Here is a 23,645-nt window from a genome sequence, read left to right as displayed (position 1 = left end):
ATCACTGGTGCAGGAAGACTGCATCCTATATCCCTGTTTTCCTATATACATCTACTCTTTCATTCTTCATTCTGAAAGAGTATAAACTAAGGTATACATTGAAACAAGTGCTTTAAAATGCCAGTGATGTACTTGAAAAGCTGCCTGTTGTTCAAAATCAGTTTTTCCTCAAGAGCAGGGATAATATTGCTTTTCAGTTTTCAGGAATTTAAAGTGACAATGTAACCAACACTGATGCCTACTTATTGTAACAATATAAACCATAATACTGCTGGCTTGAATCCATTAATGAATCAATCTTTGTCAGAAGAGTGTCTATAAAGAAGGCTCTTAAAAGACCCCAAAGACATTATAGCACTGATGGTTTACCATTATGTGGTATAGCAAAGTTTTTCTCAACCAGTTCTAAAAGCAGACATATGGAATCCATTAAACCTCTCTCTTTTTTGTGGTGTAATTCTGAATGGCTGTATTATGCTACTTATTTAAAATATGGATTGTAACTTCCACCACCAATTAATAAGGGTTCTACACATTGCATGCAATTTATAAGATGCACAAACTTTGTCATCAGCATCTAAAACTGAAACAATGTCAAGAGCTGTATTTCAGCAAACGGTAACAAATAGAACATTAATATGATGAAAGGTGAATAATTTTGACACTAAATAAGCCAGGGACACAATTTAGCAGTTGTTAAGGTCAACGAAGAGGCGTTTCTACCTGTAAATCTCCCAACATTTTGAATGGCTTGTCTTTTCTTTTTTCTTTTTAAATGTATACGTTGCTATCTTCTGTCACATATGCATAACCATACGTAACCACAATATTCTCAAGTAAGGAATTTACATTTAATTCTATAAACAAATATTTTAAAAAATAATCCCACACATGAAGTTAATCAACTCAGCTCCTCTTCCTTCCATAATAAAAACTGCCACCTTCACTATTCCTTCCTCTTGGTGTCACACGCTGCCCTCTTAGACCAGGACCACCTTTTCTCACCTTCCTTTCTCTATTTATGCTCTATTGGACTTCCTGATCAAAGCAATTCATCCTGAGCCTTACACGTGCTTCCTGAATTCATAATGAACTTATAAAATCCCTTGCATATGCCTTACTTCAAGATCATAGCTATGATAAAATATCCCAAGAGGCAAGGACCAGGGAGCACATTCAAGGGACTATCTTCTTGCAAAGCATCCTACCCAAATAACGAACAGCAAGGAAGTAAAGCTTAAGAGATATTTAGAAAAATATAGCTGCCTTACACTTGCACATATATCGATTGTCAGTCAAAAACTTCACAGCACAGAGTAACTAAAAGAAAGCAACACAGGAAAACCCATTTATCTTTACTCATCCCTCTACTGCAGTGACATGCAGTTAAAATGCAAAAACCACCAGGTTCAGTAAGCTTCTCAAGTAGTTAAGATGAAAGATTTTTCAAAGACACAAATGAGAGTAAAGGAACTGACTCCTCTTCCTGAAAACTTCAACTCTTTCAAGTCCGTGTGACCACCGCATACAATTTAACATGGTGACATTAACACCAAAAAGTGTGAGCTTTTGCCATGAGTTTTAAGGAAATCTAAGAGTCCACAAATACAATATCTCACGCACATGCTGGCCATTAGAAGTCAACACATTGAAGAAAACGGGAGGGAAGAAAGGCCCGTCCATTTACGACTGCCTGTTCTTCTCACGTGCTAGCCTTTGGCCTGTGTAGTGTTACAAGGCCACAAAGCTAAGGATGTGCGAGGTTCTTTGATGAGCAGACCTGTGTCTCACTGAGCCCATCACCAGCCTGGTTCAGCTCAGGAGGACACCAAGAGGTGGTGATCGCGTCCTGGAAGATGTTGCAGGTAATACTTACAAGCACCTGTTAAAAATTACAAACAACACTGAAGTTAGAATTAGCTGAATGTAAGGTTCCCAGTTAAATGCTTTATCAAGCAGGTACTATCACCTGCATCTTTACAGCTACACGATTGCAGCTTTTTTCCTTCCTATTTTGGCCTTGTTGGCTTTATTCTGAATGGGAATGAGAAGGACCATCTCTATGTGAACCCAAGAAAAGGCTTTCCTTTGAAAACCAGCTCTTACACTATCTCCTTTCTGTAGTTAGAAAACCTGGAATACTTCATACAGCAATTATACACCAAGAATTAACAATCAAATGTAACACACAGCAAATGTTCTCAGATGAGTCACTGTACTCTCTATATTCTCATCTTGTTGGCTTCTTTGCCAAGTAATCATCAGCAAAATTACTGGGCTAACTATAGAACACCAAAATAGTTACATCTGCTTAGACATGGCCATTTAGAAAAAAAATTAAAAATTCTCATTTCATATTTCAGTTAAAATGAAAGTGTACATAATGATAGTTTTCAAGAGATCTCATTACAACTCTGCTTCAACTATTCAAAATTTTTCACATAAACATGTCCTTTCCGTTTTTGAAAGGACTGCACAGCTATATTATCTACCACCACAACCCTCCCCTCAGGGTACTCTCCCAGGTCTTGGAATGCATTTCAGCAGATTTGGGTTCCTCATGTTCAGTATCTGGAAAATTCCAATAGATTGCGTAACATTACAAAAACAGAAACGATCTTTCTACAGAACATAGGGTGCAATTTTTTTCATTTTTTGCATCCTATGCACACAAAGTGAGCAAGGAGTAATTTCAAGTGCTACTGCAGACGGGTTTGCTGGTCTTTTAACCTATATGAAAGTCAACACAGTGGACAAGAGAGTTGCCCACTGTACAATGCCTTGGGATTCACAATGCACGGTTCACAGCAAGGACCTCTGTATAAAGGAATGTTTCTGGACCGTCCTCCACTGCATCAGCAACCTGTTAAAATCATCAATGTATCAACCAACACATAAATGCATCTCTCCCTAAGACAGTTGTTCAAATGTCAAAGTACTTGCCAAAAAATGACTGGCTTTTGTTCAAAGAAAACAATGTAACATGGAGAACAGGCAGCCAAGCTGTAACAGCAGCTTTTAAAGGTAGCAGTAAAATAAATAATAATTTAAAGAAAACTGAACAACTTTTTCTGAGGGATCTTGTCTTTTTTTTAAGGAACTGTAAGAGGAATGTCTACTACTGTTACAGACACAGGTACCACTGCTGGTAGATATTAAGTTTCCAATTATTTGTTATAACACAGCTGAGAGTGATTAGACAGTTTACATATGACTGCTAGGAGCCCGGTGCACATTATGTGGGCCATCAGGTCCTGCAGCCTAAACACAATTCTTGATTTAATGGATAAATGAATTTTGCTAAACCACTTCAAATGCAGGAATGTTTTCTGAATCTGTGCACAGGCTGTTAGTATATTTCCATGAAGTCTCATTCCAAAAAGATCACAATGCACTTAGTCAGACCCAATGAAAACTGCACCCCAAAATCCCTTACCAAGGAATTCAGTACTGTTTTCTATGGCTGTTTGTAAGCTTCTACACTGACGTCTTGTTTGGCAATTATTTTTCTTTTTACTAAATGATACTTTCTATGAAAGATGTCTGCTTTTCATGAAAAGGAGGGTTTTTTCCTCTTTCTCTGCCTATCCTCCCCCACCAATGGAAAACACTTCTTTGTTTTTCTCCAATTAATACACTGGTTCCTTTGCTCTTTTTTCCACATTACCATCTCTGTGCTGTGGAAGCATAGTGATCTCAGTCCTAAAGGAAAGATGTGAGGCTTAAGAATGGGACAAAGTAAGGCTACAAATTCTCTTTCACTGCCTCTTTTACCACTCAGTTGCTGGTGCCATGGAACTGAACATGTTCTTACAAGTGCCATTATTGAAGATCTGAAATTTCTGCTATACTGTCTTCTAAGAAGAGGAAGGAAGCAATATGGCAATACACTAATGCAATGTCAGAATTTTGCAGCCTTATTAAGTAATTAATTAAGCATTAACTAGGTGGTCACAAAAGAATGTCTCCTCCACTTACAAAGGGATGGTCCTTTCACTTACACAAACATATTGAAAGTCCAACTTGGAAGCCAACACACTGAAATACCATCAGGACAAACTCCATGGGGAAGAAAGGAAAACTTTACCAAAAAAATGTGCTGGCTTTCAACGTAATATGAAACTTTGCAGTACACTGTGGGTCCATTTCTGGAATTCCAGACTTCAAAAAATTTTGAAACATCATACATAATGAAGGTCCTTGATCAATCTTCTGTCCTTCACAAATTTCAAGCAGAAGCCTAGCATCTTGACAATCCAAGAAGAAAAGATCACATGGGAAATTTAAATCTGTAAAATCTGTATTCAAAGGTCTTCAGGCTTCCTTTCCACATGGATGTCCCCTACAGATGGGCTACAGAGAAGATACACAGGCTATTTGCTAGAGTATATATTCCAGTTCGGAGCTCAGTTTTTGGAGGTCAGTTTTCCCCATTGAGTAACTAACAAAGTAATTTACTGAACGTATGGCCACTGAGACCATTATGATTAGGACTTCTAAGATTCTTGTAGAACATGCTATAGTATCAATAGGATTTTATTTTTTCCCACTTCTTAAGTGATGTGAGTAACTCTCAGATTAAATTTCAGAAGGAAAACCAGTCACAAATTAAAACATCACGGTATAAATAGAAGAGCTTGGATTTACTGCTTCATTGACTAGAATTAATTTTTTATTATTATTATACCCAATGTAAAAATGTAACCATTCTCATAATTAGAGGAGTCTTTCTTTTGTAAGGCTTGCTGACAAACTCTTCACATATTCTTTAAGTTGTCTTGTTTCTGGATTCAATGAAGAATACCAAGCTGAAGGTAATAAAGCCACTGGCCCTATCTATTTAAGCTCTGTCCAGCAAGATGTGATAGGCATCAACATATAATGTCAAACAGTTGAAATTTCTTAAGGCTTTTTGCTCTTAACCCCAACATAAACCAATAGCAGATGAGACTTGTCAACAATTTGCTAGTTGCCTAGTACATTCCAACTACCATGTTCTAGAATGCACACTATATATCTGGTTGGTATTAAAGTGCATAATGCAGAACATATTTACATCCTGTATTTTTCCAATCTTATTCACTATATTACAGGATTAATGGGCCTACAGTTCATGTCAGGAGCCAAATTGTTCTAATAAAATGTGAAGCATTTATCTGCCGAGAGACTGGAAAGGGCACACTTTGTTTATTGCCAGTCTGAAACAATGCTAACAAGACTGTATGTTACTTAATCTCATTCATGCCCATAAGATTTCACATGCTAAGACTGCGCTGCATAAATAAAATTCAGAAACCTAAAGGAAATCCTATTCTCTTACTTTTATCGAGCATTAGTAACAAGTACGGCTCTGTGCTGGAAACAGCCTGTTTTCCAACTCACCACAGCTACTTCTAAGGTACCTAGGGCCTCATTATAATCTACCTAAGACATGGAAAGTACTGGGCATATAAGCAAAGGAACACAGTCCTACCAGAGCCTGGGAAAATCACTGGTTAAGCAAAGTTTGTTATCCAACTGTCACAGGGTTTCACCTGGCACTTGTAAACCAGTGGTGATATTCTCGTTCCACTCAAGTCAACAGAGGTTGAGCCATTCATTCCATAGGGCCAAATTCTCCTCATATCTTTGTCCTGAAGAACTTACATTAAACAAATAGAAGTGTACAGCTCTGAAGTCCAGGCATGAGGCTTTGACCATCATGTTTCCATTTATGGAGAAAGCTTCCAAATAACATATTGGATAAACAATAACAGAATTTAATTTATTTCTTCTTTCAGATGTGCAGTCTTCAGCATTGTAGTGCTGTTACAGCTCTATGCCAGGAGCAACCGTGTAGTCCCATTTTCCAGATTAAGAAGGTAGAGACAGGAGGAGGACTGAACAACTTCACCATGGTCACACAGGCTGAGAGTCGGGAAGTGAAAATAGGTCTTCTGTACCCTGAGACAGCTCATTATTGCAGTCATCCTGTTCTAAATCTTTAATAAAACTGAACATGATCATTGCAAAACCATAAATCATGCAGTTCTTTAAAAAACTCAAATTACTACATTTTAAAAGACTTCAAAATGTCCTACAAAGTTTTCTTCCAAAAAAAAACCAACCAATAAAACCATTTTTAATAAAGACGTTATTTTGGAGGTTGGGGAAGAGGAAGTATGTGATATTCCCGGTAAGTGTGGAAGTTTCAGCAATAAGGTCATAATTGCAGGCAAGACAAAAGAGCTTATATACACTTGGGAAAAACATGAAGGAAGACTACATGCTAAAAATTATGCCAAAGCTGCAGATGACAGAGTAGGAGGAGCAAAGGAATCCACTTAGAAATGAGGAAGGTAGAAGAGCAGAATAGGTTGTCTTTGAGCATAGTGGAGAAACACCAGATTGGAAAATTCTAACTCTAGAAATATGCATATATTACCACATATGAACGCATCCGAGTTACAGAAAGATGTATGGAAAAGACAACTCCACGCTACAAAAATATACACTTAGCTGCAGGATGTCACTTTAATTCAATCCAACAGCCCTGTGCTTTACATCCTGCATGTACTTACCACATTCAAAACATCCACCAAATCTTCTGTCATCCTCCTTGTTCTCAGCCCAAGGCATCAGAGTTTGAGACATCAAACAATGATGATGATGGATGAGAATTAGAAATCTTGAATTAGAACAGATGAAGCATATTTGCTGTTTATATATGTATAGCCTTTTCTCCACATCTTGCTGGAATACCATTAAAATGGAATTAAATGAAACAGCTTCTCTATTTCAGATCTACCTAAGTCACAGCAGGCTGGGTCTCATCCTGAAAGAATGACACTTAATGGTTATAGGCCTTTTTTAAAAACCAAATCAGAGTTCCCTCATAAAGAAGATAGATTAAAAAAAAAATTATTACATTTACCTATGCACTTTGGGTGCTTAGCATTCAGCACATTTCAAGCAGAAATTAAACTTATTATTTAGCAAGGAGCTATTGATTTTTTGTTTGTTTTGTTATTTTGTGGGAATGCAAATACAGTCTTAAAAAACCCACATCATTATGTTTATAAAAAACTAAAAGCCACTTGGCTCACATTACATAGATTAGGTTTGTAATTTGAATAATAAGTGGCTGGCATTAAAAGAAAGATACTGGCAGCTCTGAGGAGGTAAAGAAAAATATGCTATACACTTTTTCAAAATATCCTTAATACAAGAAATATGCATTTCTTAATTTTGGGAATGCCTTACATTTTTAAAGCTATGGTTCCATTTTCAGATCAGTCAAAGTCAGTTAGGTGTTCAGCTAAGTATCTTTAAATACAGGTCTCTCAAACATCTTAATTTCACAGCTCAAGTCTGAGGTGCCTCAAGCCTCTTGTAATTTTCAAAATCTGATATCATTATCTTATTTTGGTATGAAATAAAACATTTTTAATGCATATATAATTTGTTCTTACAGTAATTAATTTAGCCTACTGTAAATACTTGCATACGAAGGAAGAGCTCCATCCATTGCATCTGAATGTTAAGAAAACATGTCAGAATAAAAACCCATTTAAGCATTTTTTCAGACATGTATCTTGTAATGAAAAAAAACAGCAGTAATTTCTGCACACTACAGAGCAGTGATGCAGTCACAAGGTATTGCTATCTCCTCTGACACACATGAGAACACAGAAGACTTCACATCAGGTACAGCCGACACTCTAAATCTTAGATCACTGGCATGGATGCAATGTTTTACATGCAGGTGTGTGCTCAGTCAATAAACTTGGAGACAGGAAACTTATTTATGTGCTTATTACGCTTCATAATAACCCCATACATTCTTAGAGATTAACACTCTAGGACCTCTTAGCCATGCAAATCACTGGTATAATTTAAACCGCACAATGATAGAACACTGCCCTCTGCACGAGAGGAACCGAGGCCCAGAGTGTAAGAAAGACTTGCAATGCCTGCTTAAGCTGTGAGTGCTCAACATTTATTTAAGAAAAAAAAGAGAGGGGGGGACAAAACTTATTTGCAGACACATGTAAAAACCTATTATGGGGGTGGTAGGGTAGAAGGATCTGGTTTTAAACATACTGACCAGCTCTCTTCGTAAGCGAACCAGGCACCTTGGATTCAAATTTCATGCTTTCACCACTAAACCACAATCCCTGCAGAGCATTTAAGTAAAGCTGTAAAATGGAACATCAAACAGCAAATGCAAAGCTCTAGGATGTACTTGAATACTATCAAGAGCATTCAGCTAATCAGATTTCTCCTTGGCTAAACATACATCAACAAAAGAGAAATTACTCCATATAGTAGAATATCATGGGTATCTCTACATGGTTTCTACAAGTAGAGAGGAGATAGCGTTTCTGTTACAACTAAGCATGAATGACAAAATCAAGAAACAAATTAACATGGCAACAAGCAGCGATGAAAAACAAGTCAGCTGTGTTTGTGGCTAAACAAAATGCTTAGTCACAGTTTCCTAAGTTAGCGGTGTGAGATGTAAATGCAAGAGAAGGATAACACTAAATAGTTCTGACATTGAATCATTTCAGTACAAGTCTCAAGAGACGTGCTGTTCCTCCATAATACTGCATTTTATGGTGTGCTTTTTCTCATTACATATCTGCTAAGCTTAACTGTGACTTGAGGTATTTTTAAGAAGAAAGCTCAAGCCCAGAAGCTGAACCTCAGGAAAATCTATAATCAATTACCTTTTTTTGTAGAAAAAGAAGCTTTGTAAAGAAAGTTTTACATGGAAATCGATATACTGAGCAAAAGCACTGCTCCCTTCAGCAGCAGTCAATAACGCTTTAGAGAAAGGTGTAAGAAACCCTTGTGGTGAAGGCAAATTCATCCCTGCATTATGAGTATTCCCAGTCTGTGATGTATCACATGAAGTAGTTCCTCTGGAAAACTCTAAACTTAATAAGCATATTTTTTTCTTTATTTCCATATAAAAGTATTTCGTACTTTGCCCTGAAATGGTCAAACCTTACATCTAGCAGGAATGGCCATAGTAACCTGCTGTGGTGAACATCCACCGAGTCACGTGATGTGGACACAATTGAATTGATCATTTCATTTGCTTCTACCCCTATTACAATTCTTTGTCAGGCTTGAGTAAAAAGTCACTTGTGACTTGTTTTTTTAGAGGTGCCAAGTATTCCCAGTCCTCATTCTCTTTCACCTTATGGAAGAACTCAGGCCTTTATAACCCTATAACTCCAGGACTCTTCTATTCCTACACCTATAGGAGACACACCTTACTCCAGAGAGGTGCATGGGAAAGTGCCCCAAGCACTCCAAAATGCAATCACAAAACAGAAGAATAAGTGATTTTCAAAGACACCATCACAGTAGGCGTGTTATTAAGAATATGAGGGCACTGTGTTTGCTAACCCCACATCATCAGAAAACAAAGGCCATGGTGGATAAAGTACCATTGCTACTAACCACTCCACTGGGTCTTCTGGATTTTGAAGAGTCAATGCGTGTATTTTTTGAAGCTGTCCACATCTAAGTGTATAAACTACACGTGTAGCTGTTTATCAGCTAGAGTGCACACACTGAGCCCACAGTTAGGATAAGGGCAACAGAAAGTAGATGAAAAAAATGTTAAGACTTTAGTAATTAGAAAAAGCCAGCTGCAGCTAATAAGTAGAAGGAATGTTAAAGTGGGATTTTTTTTATTATTTTTTTTAAAAAAAAAACAACTTTACTGCAGCTGAGACACAGAAGCCAAGTAAATCATTGGACTCTTTCACTATATGACTGCCGGTAGAAAACTGTGCATGGAAAAACTACCGCAGCTGATCTTGTAGGAACACAAGCCTTAAATGGAGGTCTTCGTTCAGGTCAAGCTTTGGCAAATTCTAATCCTTCTCAGGTGACATTACTTGTATTCGACCACATCCAGTTGATCTCTTCAAATATTTTCCTTCCTTTCCTCCTTAAGCCTTCCAGAGTGTGTTTAAGTAGCACAGACTAATGTTATTTTACCCAATGAGCCTCATATTACACTAGGCTCAATATGCAGTAGTTTCACCTAGCAGCTGCTTGGAAAGCTATTAAGAGAAAATAATATGAAACCAAGTCTGTCTTCAGATTCAGGTTTAATAGAGTCACATTTCAAACTTTTTCCAAAAGCTGGAAAAAACCCTACGTATTGATGCCACTGCTAATGTTACAATAACTGAAATACAAGTTGGAAGCAGGAAGATTTTTGAGGAGTCTGATGGAAAGAACTAGAAGTAACGACAAAGAGTTTGTAAATACAGCATTAGCAAAGTGAACTACAGCTCTTAAAAAAAAAGAAGTGCCTGGCTTACAGTCCTTCTGTAGGATCTTACAGTAATATTGCATGAGACAATACACCAGAGCAAACATCACTTCAGAAACATATACTATATCTGAAACAGATTGACATTACCCCTAGATTTACACCAAAATTAGTGAGACCAGTTAGGTCTAGTATCTTAATCATTACATTCACAATGCACTCCCTGGTATTTGTAAATATTTATAAAGAAAAAAAATATGGGGCAGCAAGGAACTCATATGATGCAAAAATAGCATGATATAGAACCTTATTTTTATGATAACTTTAAATGGCTCAGATCACCCAGACAAACCTAGTTTTCCATCTTCCCCTTGATTTTACCTCTTAACTTTCATTTTCACTGCATCGTCAGCTATTTTTTGCATGGAAGTGTGAATAGGAGAGAGGAGGGAAGTAAGAGGTGGAGCAGGTGCTATTTCAAGACCTCTGTTAGGCTGGGAGTCTTGTCAAGGGGAAGTGACAGAGCTGGGAAGTCCTGTGTCACTGCTAAATACCAGTAAGCTCCTGTGGGTTGATCTCAGCACTCCAACAAGTTAAGGTGATTGCAGCTGCACATGATTCAGTCACGTATCTCAAGGATTCCTAAAGGGAATGGACACTATGTTTCTTCCCCACAGCAGACTATTCCTAAAAACCAAGCAAGCACAAGCTAGGTATCTGATACATTTCCAAACCTTTCACAGAATGGTTGAGGCTGGAAAGGGACCTCTGGAGGTCATCTGGTCCAACTAGCTTGTTCAAGCAGGGCCAGCTAGATGCAGTTTCCCAGGACCATGTCCAGATGGCTTTTGAGTATCTCCAAGATGGGAGACTCCACAACCTCTCTGTGCAACTTGTGCCAGTGCTCAGTCACCCTCACTATAAAAAAAACCACGTTTCCTGATGTTCAGAGGGAACCTCCTATACTTTAGTTTGTGCCCGTTGCCTCGTGTCCTGTCACTGGGCACCACCAAAAAGAGCCTGGCTCTGTCCTCTCTGCACCCTCCCTTCAACTGCATTGAGGAGATCCCCCCCGAGCCTTCTCCAGGCTGAACAGTCCCAGCTCTCTCGGTCTTCCCTCACAGGAGAGATGCTCCAGTCCTTTAATGAACTTTGGGGCCCTTCATTGACCTCTCTCCAGTATGTCCATGTCTTGTACTGAGGAGCCCAGAGATGGACACAATAACCCAAGCGTGGCCTCCCCCATGCTGACTAGAGGGGAGGGCTCACCTGCTGGCAACAACCCTCCTAATGGAGCCCCAAACACCATCAGCTTTTCTTGCAGCAGAGACACGTTGCTGGCTCATGTTCAACATAAGGACCCATGACCCCCAGAGCCTTTTCTACCTAGCTGCTTTCCAGCTGGGTGGTCCCCAGCATATATTGGTGCACTGGGTTGTTCTTTCCCAGGTGCAGGACTTTGCACTTCTTGTTGAACATCAGTGAGGTTCCTTTTGATTCCTCCAGTCTATTGAGGTTTCCCTGGACGGGGAGTGATTTCCAGAATACTGCTGGCAGAAGAGGCATGACATTTTTAGCAGAACAGACAGTATCTTTCTCTTATTGTATCCAAAGCTGAACAAAACTAGATTCCCTTTCACACAATATAGAAGTCTCTGTATTGGGTGACAGAGATCATGCAAAAGAGCAACTGATAGAGCATGTGCGGCACAAATATGGGAAAATAACAGGAAATTTTTTTACTTTCTTGCTGAGATAGATAGAGGTAAGGTTGAACTCCGCTATCTGAAATGAAAGAAATACTTTTTTTTTTTTTGTGCTAGTACATGCCCTCAATGCAGAGAAGCTACATAATCCAGTGACTGCAGACAAGTCTGAGAACTAACACTGAAGATCAGATACCCAACTTTGTCCCAAACTGTTAATCACAAGGTTATTCTGTGCCTCCTCTTCCTCTCCTATCCTGTCAGTTTTGTTTACTTGAACCCTTCAAAAAAAGTATGTATTTCTACTACTACACACCTGTTCAGTGGTAGAAATACACACTGTGTAGCACTAGGTGACCTACAGGTTCTGCTCAACTAAATAAAGATTTTTCAGATTTGCTTCTCAATTTCACAGAACACGTATTGCATTGAAGCAGTTCATAGTTTCCTGTTTCTACAACAAGCTATATTAAAAAAACCATAAACAAAACACAGTGAACCTGAATCAAAGCTTTAAAGAAAAAAATTATTATTTTAAACACTACAAAAATGTCAGGGATATTTCTCATTTTACTTCCCAACTACAGCTACAAATGTTTCCTAAAACTCAGTTCCCAAAAAAAAAACTTTGAATACTGTGGGCAACAGGTAAAGTTCAGCAAAATGTGAGTTTGAATAGAAGAGTTATGATAAGCACTTGTAATTCTGCAGTTTCATCAGCTAAAAAGAGGAACCATGACGTACTGTGATCTCAGCACCATCAAAGTTGCAACACTCCAGCATACTGGAGTAGTGCTGTAAGAAATACAGCTGGAAGCCAAAGCACCTGTCTGGAAGCACCATTTCATTCCGATGGTTCCATTATTAACTCCCATACTGTCATAATATTAGCACTTCACACTGGAACGCTGCTTGACGTTTACATAAAAGAAGGATTTCTTTCCTATTACCCTTGCCATTCACATATTAATCAAAAGTTTTACATGTGAAAAGACTAACAAAAACAATCCTTCTGACTTGCTGAAGGTACCCTTTTACCAGGAAGGCAGACCTCCCAGCACCGAACCGTGTCAGGTAGGCAACAGAGACAAAACAGGCCATCCGCCAACCTGCAATCTGTATTTGCTGAACATCTTCAAAATCAACCACGACACACACATGCAGGCCAGGTATATTTTTGATGTCCCAGGCAAAGACCCCAAGCTGAAGAACTGTCCTGTCATCAGCTGTTGCCACAGCAGTAGTTCACAAGAGCAAAAGCACACAGCAACCCTACTCCAAAAGGTGCCTTCCCTCAGATGTCCCTCAGAAAGTCAACTTTCCTCACAAGTGATCATTCAAAAAAGTAGGGGAGAAAAGATTAATTATTTTGGAGAGGACAGGAGACCAATTTTTAGACATAAAACTACCTCCTGAGAATGCTCCTGATGAAAGTATTAAAACATGTAATTCAGTGGTAGATAAATAAGCAAACCTTTTACAAAATGTTCTTTGGGTTTAGGCCCTTGCAAGAGTGAAGCATCTCAGATCACAAGTATTCTGCAATAATTGTCAATAGCTTTAAGCAAACTAAAACCAAGTAGCTGCTGTGGTGTCGTGCTGTGAACATAACCTAACGCACCTTGAGTGCACTGCAGTGATCCTGCTGACGCACAGCTGCTCTTGCTGAGTCAAAACTGAATCTGTGTCCATCACATTATTAGCATGCACTGTGTAAAATGAGACCTAAACCAGGTCTGAACTAGCTGGAATGAAAAGGCAAAGAATTCTTCTGCCAGTGGATGGAAATCTGGAACAGATTCTGGTCTGGCAGCCTTAGTTTAGATGTTATTGTCTATGCAGGGCCAGTGCTACAGGGTCTCACCTCAGTTGGGATCCTTAAGTACCATCTCAGTATAGATAAAGTGAAAGATGAAACTTTTAATTCCCATTCAAAAGAGTCATAGATACGTGCTTGTCAGTGGAATCACTAGGTAAATTAGTAGGTTTATAATGAAAACATATCATATCTACTAATTATTTGGGGTGGGGTTTTTTGAGCAATCCAAGAAAGAAGCAAGAGCAAATCAGTAACACCTATCTTTGAGAAGCATAGTTGCTGTTTCAGTGGTTTCCAACTTGCCCAGCAACTCTTAGTATGGACGCGCTGGGTGTTGTCAGCACTACTATACATGTGCAGTTTAATCTGTGCATGCACAACAGCCATTTCTCTGATGTGGATAGTTTGGGGTTTTTTTGGTATTTCAAAGGTGGCAGCCATACGGCTGAAAAGACCATACATTTGTGCAGAGTGTATATTTGTGTGTAACATATTTCAGCCAGCATTTCAGCTCAAAAAAGAAAATAATGAGTGTGGAGCAGGAAGTTTATATTTTGTCACACCACTGCAGTTCTCTAACACAAATACTGTTGTCCCTTTGCAGTGTAAAGTAGTACAAGTTTCTCCCAATATATAAAAAGGCACAGATATTGTCTTAATTGCTGCACATGGTCTACTTGGGAGTTATTGTTCATGCAACTGCTCAGTGACTACAAAACCCCACCAATTTAGGCAATTCCTAAAAGCTGGCATCACAAACACTACCAATCTTCTAGGTCCCTTCCTCCGTCCCACTACATCTATGTTTGGCTCTGTTTGTCATCAAGATGAAGAAAATCTTGACAATTCTCAAAAAAAATAGACAAAAGTTTCCACGAGGTAAATTGGAGATTCATAATTGCTAAACCATATGCTCTAAATTATCTTGATTTTTTTAAATCCTAGAGAGCAAAAAAATTTTTAAAAACAGAAAATCATATTAGAAGGATTTTCACAATATTTTGGTTCTGGTATCCATATATAAGATTTGCTATTACCCTTTTCAATTAACATTCATAATTCAATTAAGTGTTTATTTTGAAACATAATTACAGAACTGCATGCCTCACCTAAATATTACCTGTATTTACTTACACTTTCCTTGTCACAGTCATACAAACATCCCATAAAAACAAAAAAGGAATGAGAGCAGAGGGTATAAATTCTATTCCCTCATAAAAGAACAGTTACAGATAGATCAAGTACTTGCCTCTACTGAAATAGGTATTTCGAAAAGAAATATATAACTGATTCATTACTGGATGCCAAGATTTGCAACTACCTGCTATCAAAAGATATTTCTCCTATTACAGTAAAAAAAGAGTATGAACACTTATTGCACTGCTCACCAGATTTTGGCAGATGGGATATTAAAAAACTCTCCTTCGCCACATAATCAAACTGTCTACAATACTAGTTGCTTCTCTGCTTTCCCTTTAAAAAAAAAATAAATCACCTTTCTGCCCCATGCTACAATTTTAGTCCTTTTTCTACATCCTTTTCCTCTTCACAGCTTGTACATTGAAGTCCATAACCAAGAGGAAAGCTCAGGAAATTTAATCATCAATCGTTTGCATGGTACCAACTAAAAAGAAATTTGAAATTATAACTTTTCATTTAAGCAACAAACAATTGCATCAAAATAGAGTAAGATTAAAGCAAAGCTATACAAATTCATTGGAGTGTTGCATTTAAGAGTGCTTCAGTACAAACACAAGGATGACGCAGCGTGACTTGTAGACATCCAGAAAATTATAGCACCTGCTCTATGGACCACAGTTTGATAGAGAAAGGTCAGAGATGTGCATAGCTTCGAAATCAAGGTGCTAAGATGGAGCAATCTCAAAGTAAGGACAACAATTAAAGTCTCAAATTCTTGTAGTCTCAGAGGAAAATCTACAGGGGAAGTATCATGATACTCCATCATTTTAGAGGAGTTACAGTTGTCATCTCCACACTCAGAACATCGACTTTCAAATCCGTGAAGTATTTTGTGATAGGATTATGTGCAAACATCAGTTTCCTGTAATCCTTCCTTCCCACCTTCCATCTCCACTGCAGAAACTGCACTGGAAAGATGACGTTTATTAGAGAGTGTCTGTCAGATTCACTTTTTCACTCTTGCCTCTCCTGTGTCTGACATTGTTGCACCGTCACCTGCCTCTTTGGGGCATACACTGGAGAGACTGCCACCCTGATCCCTTCCAACTTCATTTCTCCTCAGAGTTTTGAAAAAGTATTGATGAAAATGGACAGGATGGTTCACCTCATGGTAAACACTGTGAAAGCTGGAACAGCCAGACGTAGAGAGAATAGCATGATGCAGCTGGGTTTCAAGTCAGGCTTACAAGTTACCTTACTGCCCACAGATATACAAAGTTCAGCAAGTATAACAGCAAACCCTGGTCAATAGGTGGCCTTTCTGCATGGAGCTAGCTGGACAAAGCCATCCTGTAGGATAGAAGAAATAGCTGTATGACCCAAACTCTGCATCTGCCTAATGGTGCTCAGAAGCAAGATAGACCTGACCACTTCTTAAGTTAGATTAGCATTCAAGTATCAAGAAAGTCATACCACAAGCCTATTCCATGCCCTACACAAAATATTACCTGGGAACAGGCTTTAAATCCAACACTACCATCCCCAAAAGTGATAGATCTACCCTGCATGCACAAAGTGATTTTGCAGCACCTGACATTTTCCTAAGCGTTCCATCTGCTAAATAAGTACAACAAAGACAAGGAGTACACAAACTATGGCAGCACCTAATTTTCATGTCTGAAGCAGCCCATAATGAAAGGATAAAGCTGTTATATTTGTGCATTATCAGCAGCCAACATGTATGAAGTCATGCTTTTCATTAAGAACAGGATTAGCAAATACTTGGAGCCTAGACAAATACAGAAGGTTCTCCAACCACACCTGAACAAAATTTTGAGGTTAAATGAGAGGGCATGCATGAGGAATTTAATTTAGTATTTTAAAATACCTGAAACTAAATAAATCTGTAACACAAGAAAAAATATAACTTTCAGGAACCATATCTGTTAAAGTTAAGAGCTGCACCAACACATAAGCTTAATATAGATGAGAAAATTGGATATGGTGGAACCCTTCTCATTTGCGGGTGATTTCAGCTTACTTCAGGAGCTAACAATGAAGATGCACACATCTGGACTACACCACAATTCTAGATAGAGGTAACAGAGTCATCTTATTTTATATTTCCCAAGTTTGGAGTATACTTTATCTGATCAGACAGGTGCCTACCGTAGGATGAGTTAAATTGTGCCAGCACCTCTATGGATTGTATCAACTAGCACTGCATCAATTATAGAAGAAAATCCAGACATTCATGTTGCAGACAATTATATGTAGTCACATGAATCCCACCCCTGGAGTTTATAATCAAGGGAGCATTTTTTGAAAGGGATGTTATAGTCTGCTATAAACTTCTGAGTTTGATGTACAGTGTAGCAGGTAAAATTTGCAGCCTGTGATGGTCTGCAGGTTTGACTAGATAGTGCCCTCTAATCTATGGTGAGGTAAGGTTTCTAGGTATTAAAAAAAATAGCTAGAGGATCAGAAATAAAATGCAGACCTCCATGGGATAGTCAGGGTCTTGGCAGAATCAGTGAGAGAAAGAAAACACATAAACAGCTTACAGAAAAACCTTTATTTCTTTATGCCTTCAATTTTGATAATGAACACCTCTTACCATCTTCCAGCTTTTAAATAATGTCATATTGCTCATTAAAAGCAGCTTATGTAAACAACACCATGCTAACATACTTTATCATAGTAATTATGCTGGCCTGTATATTGTAAATGACATAGTGAAGTGAGAAACTGCATTCTGGCTGTTATCTTAGCTTCCCGATATAAATATACAGACTCACTTTTGGTATTTGTTATGCATTTTGAGCTGCTCTAGTAACAGGTTTCAGCCAAACCTTGAAAAACTTACATACCCCTTCCCAAAAAAAAGAGAAAACAAAGTTAAGCCAAGTTTATTAAGCATACAAATCTAAGTTCTTCATCACCGCATAAAACTTCCTGCAGGTTTTAATGCAAAAGCGTATAGGCATAGACTTCAACGTCTGACCAGACACACTCATCTAGCCCAGTATCCTAATCCCAAGCAACCTGTAAAGGAAGCTAAAGGGGATGGACACAGGCAAGGAAAAGCATAAATACAGCAACACTGTGCCAGCACATGCTCCCCATTTTCAGTCTCCACTGTAACAGGCCTTGGGACACCTAAGGATGTCAGATGCATATGACTTGCTCCAGGGTACCCTGCCTGGCCTCCAGTTGCTCAGGAAGGTCATGTACATGCCAGGGCCAGAAGGGTATCTTTTACGCATCACAAACAGCACTAGAAACCTACTTTGGGAAACTGAATCAAGCACCCAAACTTAGGTGTCTGTTTTCATGGTGAAACCTGCTCTTGGCATTTTGAGCATCTCTTCTGCAAATCTTCAACAGCCACTTGAGCATGGATTACGCCCAGTAACACTGCATTATTAGCTAGTTCGGTATTCAGTCATTCACAGAGAAGTTTTGACTTCTGCTGCCATTTTAGTTTAAGAAACTTTCCCAGCCTTACCAGATGATAGGGCATAAGTAGCCCAGAGTTTTAAAGTTTTGACTTTTCAGTGGTTACAGTGTTAGGATATTCTTACTGCTTTAGTAAGGATGTGTATAGAAATAATGTTTATTAACTAGCTACCCTAAGCAGTAAGGGGCTGAGGAGCAGAAGCTACCCTCCAAAGCTTTACTACTGATCTGGGAAATCACTCCCGAAAGTGTTAACATGTCTCAGTTCTTTTACATTAAAATCTTGTAACAGAATTTGTAACACCTGAGGAAAACTTGTGTCTCAAAGTACAGCTTCCTCCTAAGATTTCAAGCCTTAACCTGCAGAAAAAAGTTAACCCTCCTCCAAATGTAAAACATGTTTCAAGTTCAGAGAGAGGAGGATAGAATAGGTAAAATATTTGGGTACTGTTGGACAATTAAGATCTTCTTTGTAGTATGGCACTTTTTAGATAGTAAATTACTCTTTTGAAGTTAGTACAGTCCTTGTAAAAGCAGATGTGGTATTTACTTCAATCAATTATTTCCAGCACAGGTTCCTTTTCCCTAATGTTCAAATCATCACTCTTTCCCAAAGCCTGACCACAAAAACCAGCTGAGACAGGCTCCAAGATTATCCTTATTTCAGGTATTTAATTAGGAAAGCTAAATCACAATCCCCAATATCTGAACAGGTTTTTCTTCTAGTTGAAAAACCATATGACTGCTTCCTATATTAATAGCTGGTTTGTGGTCAAGACTCCCATTAAACATTAATATGATGCAGCTTTAATTGACATAATTTTGATTCCCACTACTGTGTTCCTCCATATATACACACACTTCTATGAACACCATACACAGAGCTATGCTGAGCTCTCAGAAGCACTCGCAGAGATTCCCTTCCACCGGCACTCTTCCTATTTCCAACTGTGGGTTTTCTGTCATCACACTGGCAGTTACTATTCACTTATTGCTACAGATATAACCCCTTCCTTTATGTATGCCTAACACAGAGTGCGAGCATCCAGGAGATGCATGTGCAGCTTAGCTCTTACGATACTCCTTGAATGTGAGCTAAGAAAAAAAAGTATTTGACACCCACAGTTTTTGAGTTCTTGGATATAGGTAACTTCCAGTTTCCCAGTGTGAACATGTCCCATTCACGTCTCTCATTATGCCAGCATTGGTCTCACCAGCCCCAGAGAGCCTCTCTGCACTACAGTTGAGTCTTCCCATCAATGCAGGCACTGCTGTCACATTGGCTTTTCTTCCTCAGGGAATTTCTGATTTTTGACAGCTCTTTACAATGAAGAACCCTGTATTCTTTTCTGTCAATGCTGACAGATTTCATTTCTACGTACTCCCACTTTGATTTGTGGTACTCTTTGGGAAAAGCTTCTTATGTCTCAAAGACAAGGGAAAAAAGTGACTGGTCTTTCATGTGTCCCGTGATATTCAGTGAAATGCTAAGACATGAAACTGTTCATACTGGCTGCTAAAGAGAAGAATTAATTTCTTTTTTCATTGAAATTAACAAGTGGGTATCCAAGATAAATGAAAAATCAAATAAATAAGAAAGGGAAAGGAGGTGCTTTGGTATTAGGCTAAACCAGCTGTGAGATTACACCACTGACCTTTAAGCTATATAGCCCTTAAACACATTTTAGAATAGCTTCTGCAGGAAAGGCAAATAATCATAATTACTTGCTCAGGACAGAGACTTCCAGAGGGAGAATTTGCTGGGGTGTTTCAAGGGAAGTAAGGTTCTGCTCCGAGCCAACTAGGCAAAGCAATATTCTAATGAGCTGCAAAAGTAACTAAAAGCAGCAGTGGAATTAGAATAATCTGTTGATCATAATGCTTTTACCAAAGAATTCTTAATGAAGTAACATTGACTAACAAAACACAAGTCAGTGCCAGGTAGGGACCACATTCTAAACCTTATTTTTTTTTCATTTCACTCCTACTGCAATATTGCATGCCTTGGTTTGGGAAGAAGTTGGAAGTAGGAAGGTAATGAAGAAATCTGGGAATGTCGTCCCAAATCTACTAAGCTCTTGTGTAGTAGAGCATTTTCCATCAGCTACAAATCCATGCAAACTCCAATACAGGCATATATACTTAAAGTTTATTGTGCATTTAGCTGCTTTACAAAAAAAAAAAAAACCACACACACACAGCTACGCATGATATTTGCCCGTAATTCCAGACTGAATGCAATTGATTTCTACCGCACAGGAGACTTAGCCTATGCCAAAAATTTTATTTCATTAAGAAAATGATATTATGGAGCATCTGAGATCATGTAACAGACAAAACAGAATGCCAGAGAAATTTTAACTGCCAGTACCCCACAGTGAATGCCTGATTATTTGCAGATGGGATATGGAAAAATTGTGAAATTATTGGAATTTTAAGTCCTGTATGAAAGCATTACTTCAGACTGCATGTGTCATGGCAAGCGTCTATTATAGTTTGAATACGTTCTTAGCTTTTGCTTTCAGTGCTTAGAACTGGCTATGCGTACTTCTTTAGACTTATTAACAGAAAAAGACTGCATTCTTCAAAGTGCAAAACCAAACCCTTAGGTGATAGCACAAAACAGTGCCAGTAAGTCAACTGTCAATACTGACGGTATTTATCCAATAACTAAACTAAAAACTAATTTAAATCAATCTCCTTTGGAAAAGCCAACTGTTCAACAAGCACAACAAATGGTCTAAGATCAATCAGCGAACATGAGATCAATTAAAACCAGCTTAAGTTTTTGTAGGAGGACAATTCACACAACTCGAGTTAGATGTCTATTCATTTCAGTACTCCCACAATGCAATCCTTAAGCTCTGTTGTAAAGCAGAAATACCACTATCACCCTCCGCTGTCTAGCCAGCACTCTAAGTAGTTCCACATTTAATTAAAGACACAGTATACCCTTTGTTAGCACAGATAGTCTGGTCACTTTAAAGGTCTGCTATCGTTTTAGCCACACACACAAAAATTAAATTCTGGAAACCATCTGTTGGAAAACCATCAAAACTAAGTTGCTTTACAATTTTATTCGTACCTACTGTGAAGGTGACATATGCATGAGTGTGCAAACTATTTTACTTTCACAGCTTTATTACTATTTGTAGCAGCTTAACACTGGAGATGCTGGCTCCCTCTCCTTCCAAATAATTGCACTGGAAGGGCAATTCTTTCAGAAACAGGAATTTTTCAGCAGCTGACCCACCTGATTTTGAGCGAACTTTAGAAAAGGTAAGATAAGACACGGCCGAGAAAATAATAGGAAAAGGGATAGCAAAGTAACCCAGAATATGCGGATAATAAAAACGTTTTATACCGAAGGTGTACTTCCACCCGGGGGGGGGGAACAAAAAAAAAAAAAAGAGAACCCCCCCAGGCAGCGCTGACAGCCAGGGAAGAGCTGCAGTAAGCTTTTCGGCCACATGGGTGCTGTACTGGCACATTTCACCGCTCCGACTCCTGAACTCTGGTAATCCCGACACCAGCGTTTCAGCAGAACAGCTTAAACCCTAACGCATCGTTTCTCTTTTTGGTTTTGTTGTTTGTTTTTTAATTCCCCCCTTTTCCTCGCAGGGATATGCACGCTTGCAGCGGGAGGCAGCAGCACAGCAGCCCCCCGGGGCTGGGGCAGGCGCGGCTGGCCCCGCCGCTGCGGCTGCCCCGCGGGCCGAGCCCCCAGCCCCGCCGGAGAGAGGGGGCGATGCCGCCCCTCCGCCTCGGAACTGCGGTCCCACGGCCCCGGCGGGGACGGCCCACGGGAGGCAGCCGCAAAGCCCGCCCCACGCACACGGGAGCCCGGACAACGCGGGTAACGGCGACCCCCCGGCTGCTGCAAGCCGGCTGGCGAGGTACGACGGCGATAGTCGGCGATGCCACCGCTTGCTGCGGCCGACGGGCCGGCGGGGCACGTCCTGCGGCGGGCGGCTCCCGGCGGGAGCCCTGGCTGTGCCGGCGCCGCGGGCAGGAGGGCACGGCCGCGGGCTCGCACCGGCCGCTCGACGTCCCCTGCTGTCCCGCGCGGGTGGCGGGCGGCCGCGCCGCTGCTCCCGGTGCCTGCCCGCCGGAGCTCACGCCCGCGCCGCTGCTCCCGCCGCCGGCCCGGCCCTCCCCAGCAGCAGGGCGGCGGGCGGGCAGCCCCGCGGAGCGGTCGCCACGCCGGCCCGGCCCCGCGCCCCCTAGGCTCGCCGCCGCCCCACGTGTGCCGGCCCGGAGCCCGCGGGCGCGGAGCGGGGGACGCCACACCTGCCGGGGCGCTGCCCCGCCGCCCGCGGGGAGGGGGCGGGCACGCAGCCCGCCGCAGCGCCCGCCTGCCCCGCCGGCGCTCCCGCTCGCTGCCCCGGGCGGGCGTCCCGGCCGAGCGGCCGGCGCTGCTCACCTCTCTTGCTGCGTCTCCAGCGGCCGGTTTGGCAGTGGCCGTAATCCATGCAGTTCAGGATGATCAAGGCAAAGGAGAAGAGGCGAAACTGCATCCTGGGCCGCTGGGGTGGGCAGCCCCCGCCGGCGGCAGCGAGGGGCGGCAGAGGCCGGCTGTGTGCGGGGCTGCGAGCGGCCCCGGGGGAAGAGGGGGCCGGCGGGGCGCCGCGGGGCAGCGGCTGCCGCGGGGAGCGGCAGGAGCTCACACGCCTCTCGCCGCCCTTCTCGGGCGCTGCGAACTCACAGCCGTTTCCAGCATCCCCCCGGCGCTGCAGGGAGAGGGAGACGGGGCGGCGGGGAGAAAGCCTGGCCTCTGGCTTTCCTGGTCCTCCCCCTTCTCCGGCTCTCCCCGAGAAACAAAAAGAGAAAAATGGAAAACCCAGGCCGGGGCAGGAGCGGGGCGCCCCGAGCGCAGCCAGCCAGAGCCCCAACTTTCCCCCGCAGGCGGCGGGAGAGCGCTGCCGCTCGGCACCCCCGTGCGCCCCGGGGACGGGCTGTCAGGCGGGGGGAAAGCGCTATTTATCCCGGCGCAGGGGCGCACCCCGCCCACACGCGCTCAGGTCGCGGGCACGGCGGGGCGAAGCCGCCCCCCCTACCTTCCGCGGCGCGGCCCCGCCGCCATCCCGCCCCGCCGCCGGGTCCGGAGAGCGGCTCCGCGCCCGGGAGCAGCCACCCGCGGGCGGGCGCGGGCCGGCGGTGGCCGCCGGGGCTCGGGCTCCCGGCCACATGCAGGCGGTGTCCGCGCCGGGCTCCACCAGCCGCCCGCCTCCGCCCGCTCCTT

At 41.4% G+C, this 23,645-nt stretch overlaps 1 protein-coding gene across 1 annotated transcript in view; it reads right to left on the bottom strand.

Moving 5' to 3' along the window:
* Positions 1–23,367, bottom strand: part of RSPO2 (R-spondin 2) — a 114,674-nt gene extending 91,307 nt beyond the window's left edge. The window contains exon 1 of the mRNA XM_055800985.1: positions 22,827–23,367. Within this exon, the coding sequence (XP_055656960.1) occupies positions 22,827–22,920 (94 nt within the window). The 5' untranslated portion in view covers positions 22,921–23,367. The remainder of the gene's footprint in view (positions 1–22,826) is intronic.
* Between the last annotated feature and the right edge of the window lie 278 nt (positions 23,368–23,645).

Source organism: Falco peregrinus, chromosome 3 (genome assembly GCF_023634155.1).
Source record: "Falco peregrinus isolate bFalPer1 chromosome 3, bFalPer1.pri, whole genome shotgun sequence".
Taxonomy (NCBI): Eukaryota; Metazoa; Chordata; class Aves; order Falconiformes; family Falconidae; genus Falco; species Falco peregrinus.
Note: the sequence above shows the minus strand (reverse complement) of the source record. Positions and strands in the feature narration are given on the sequence as shown.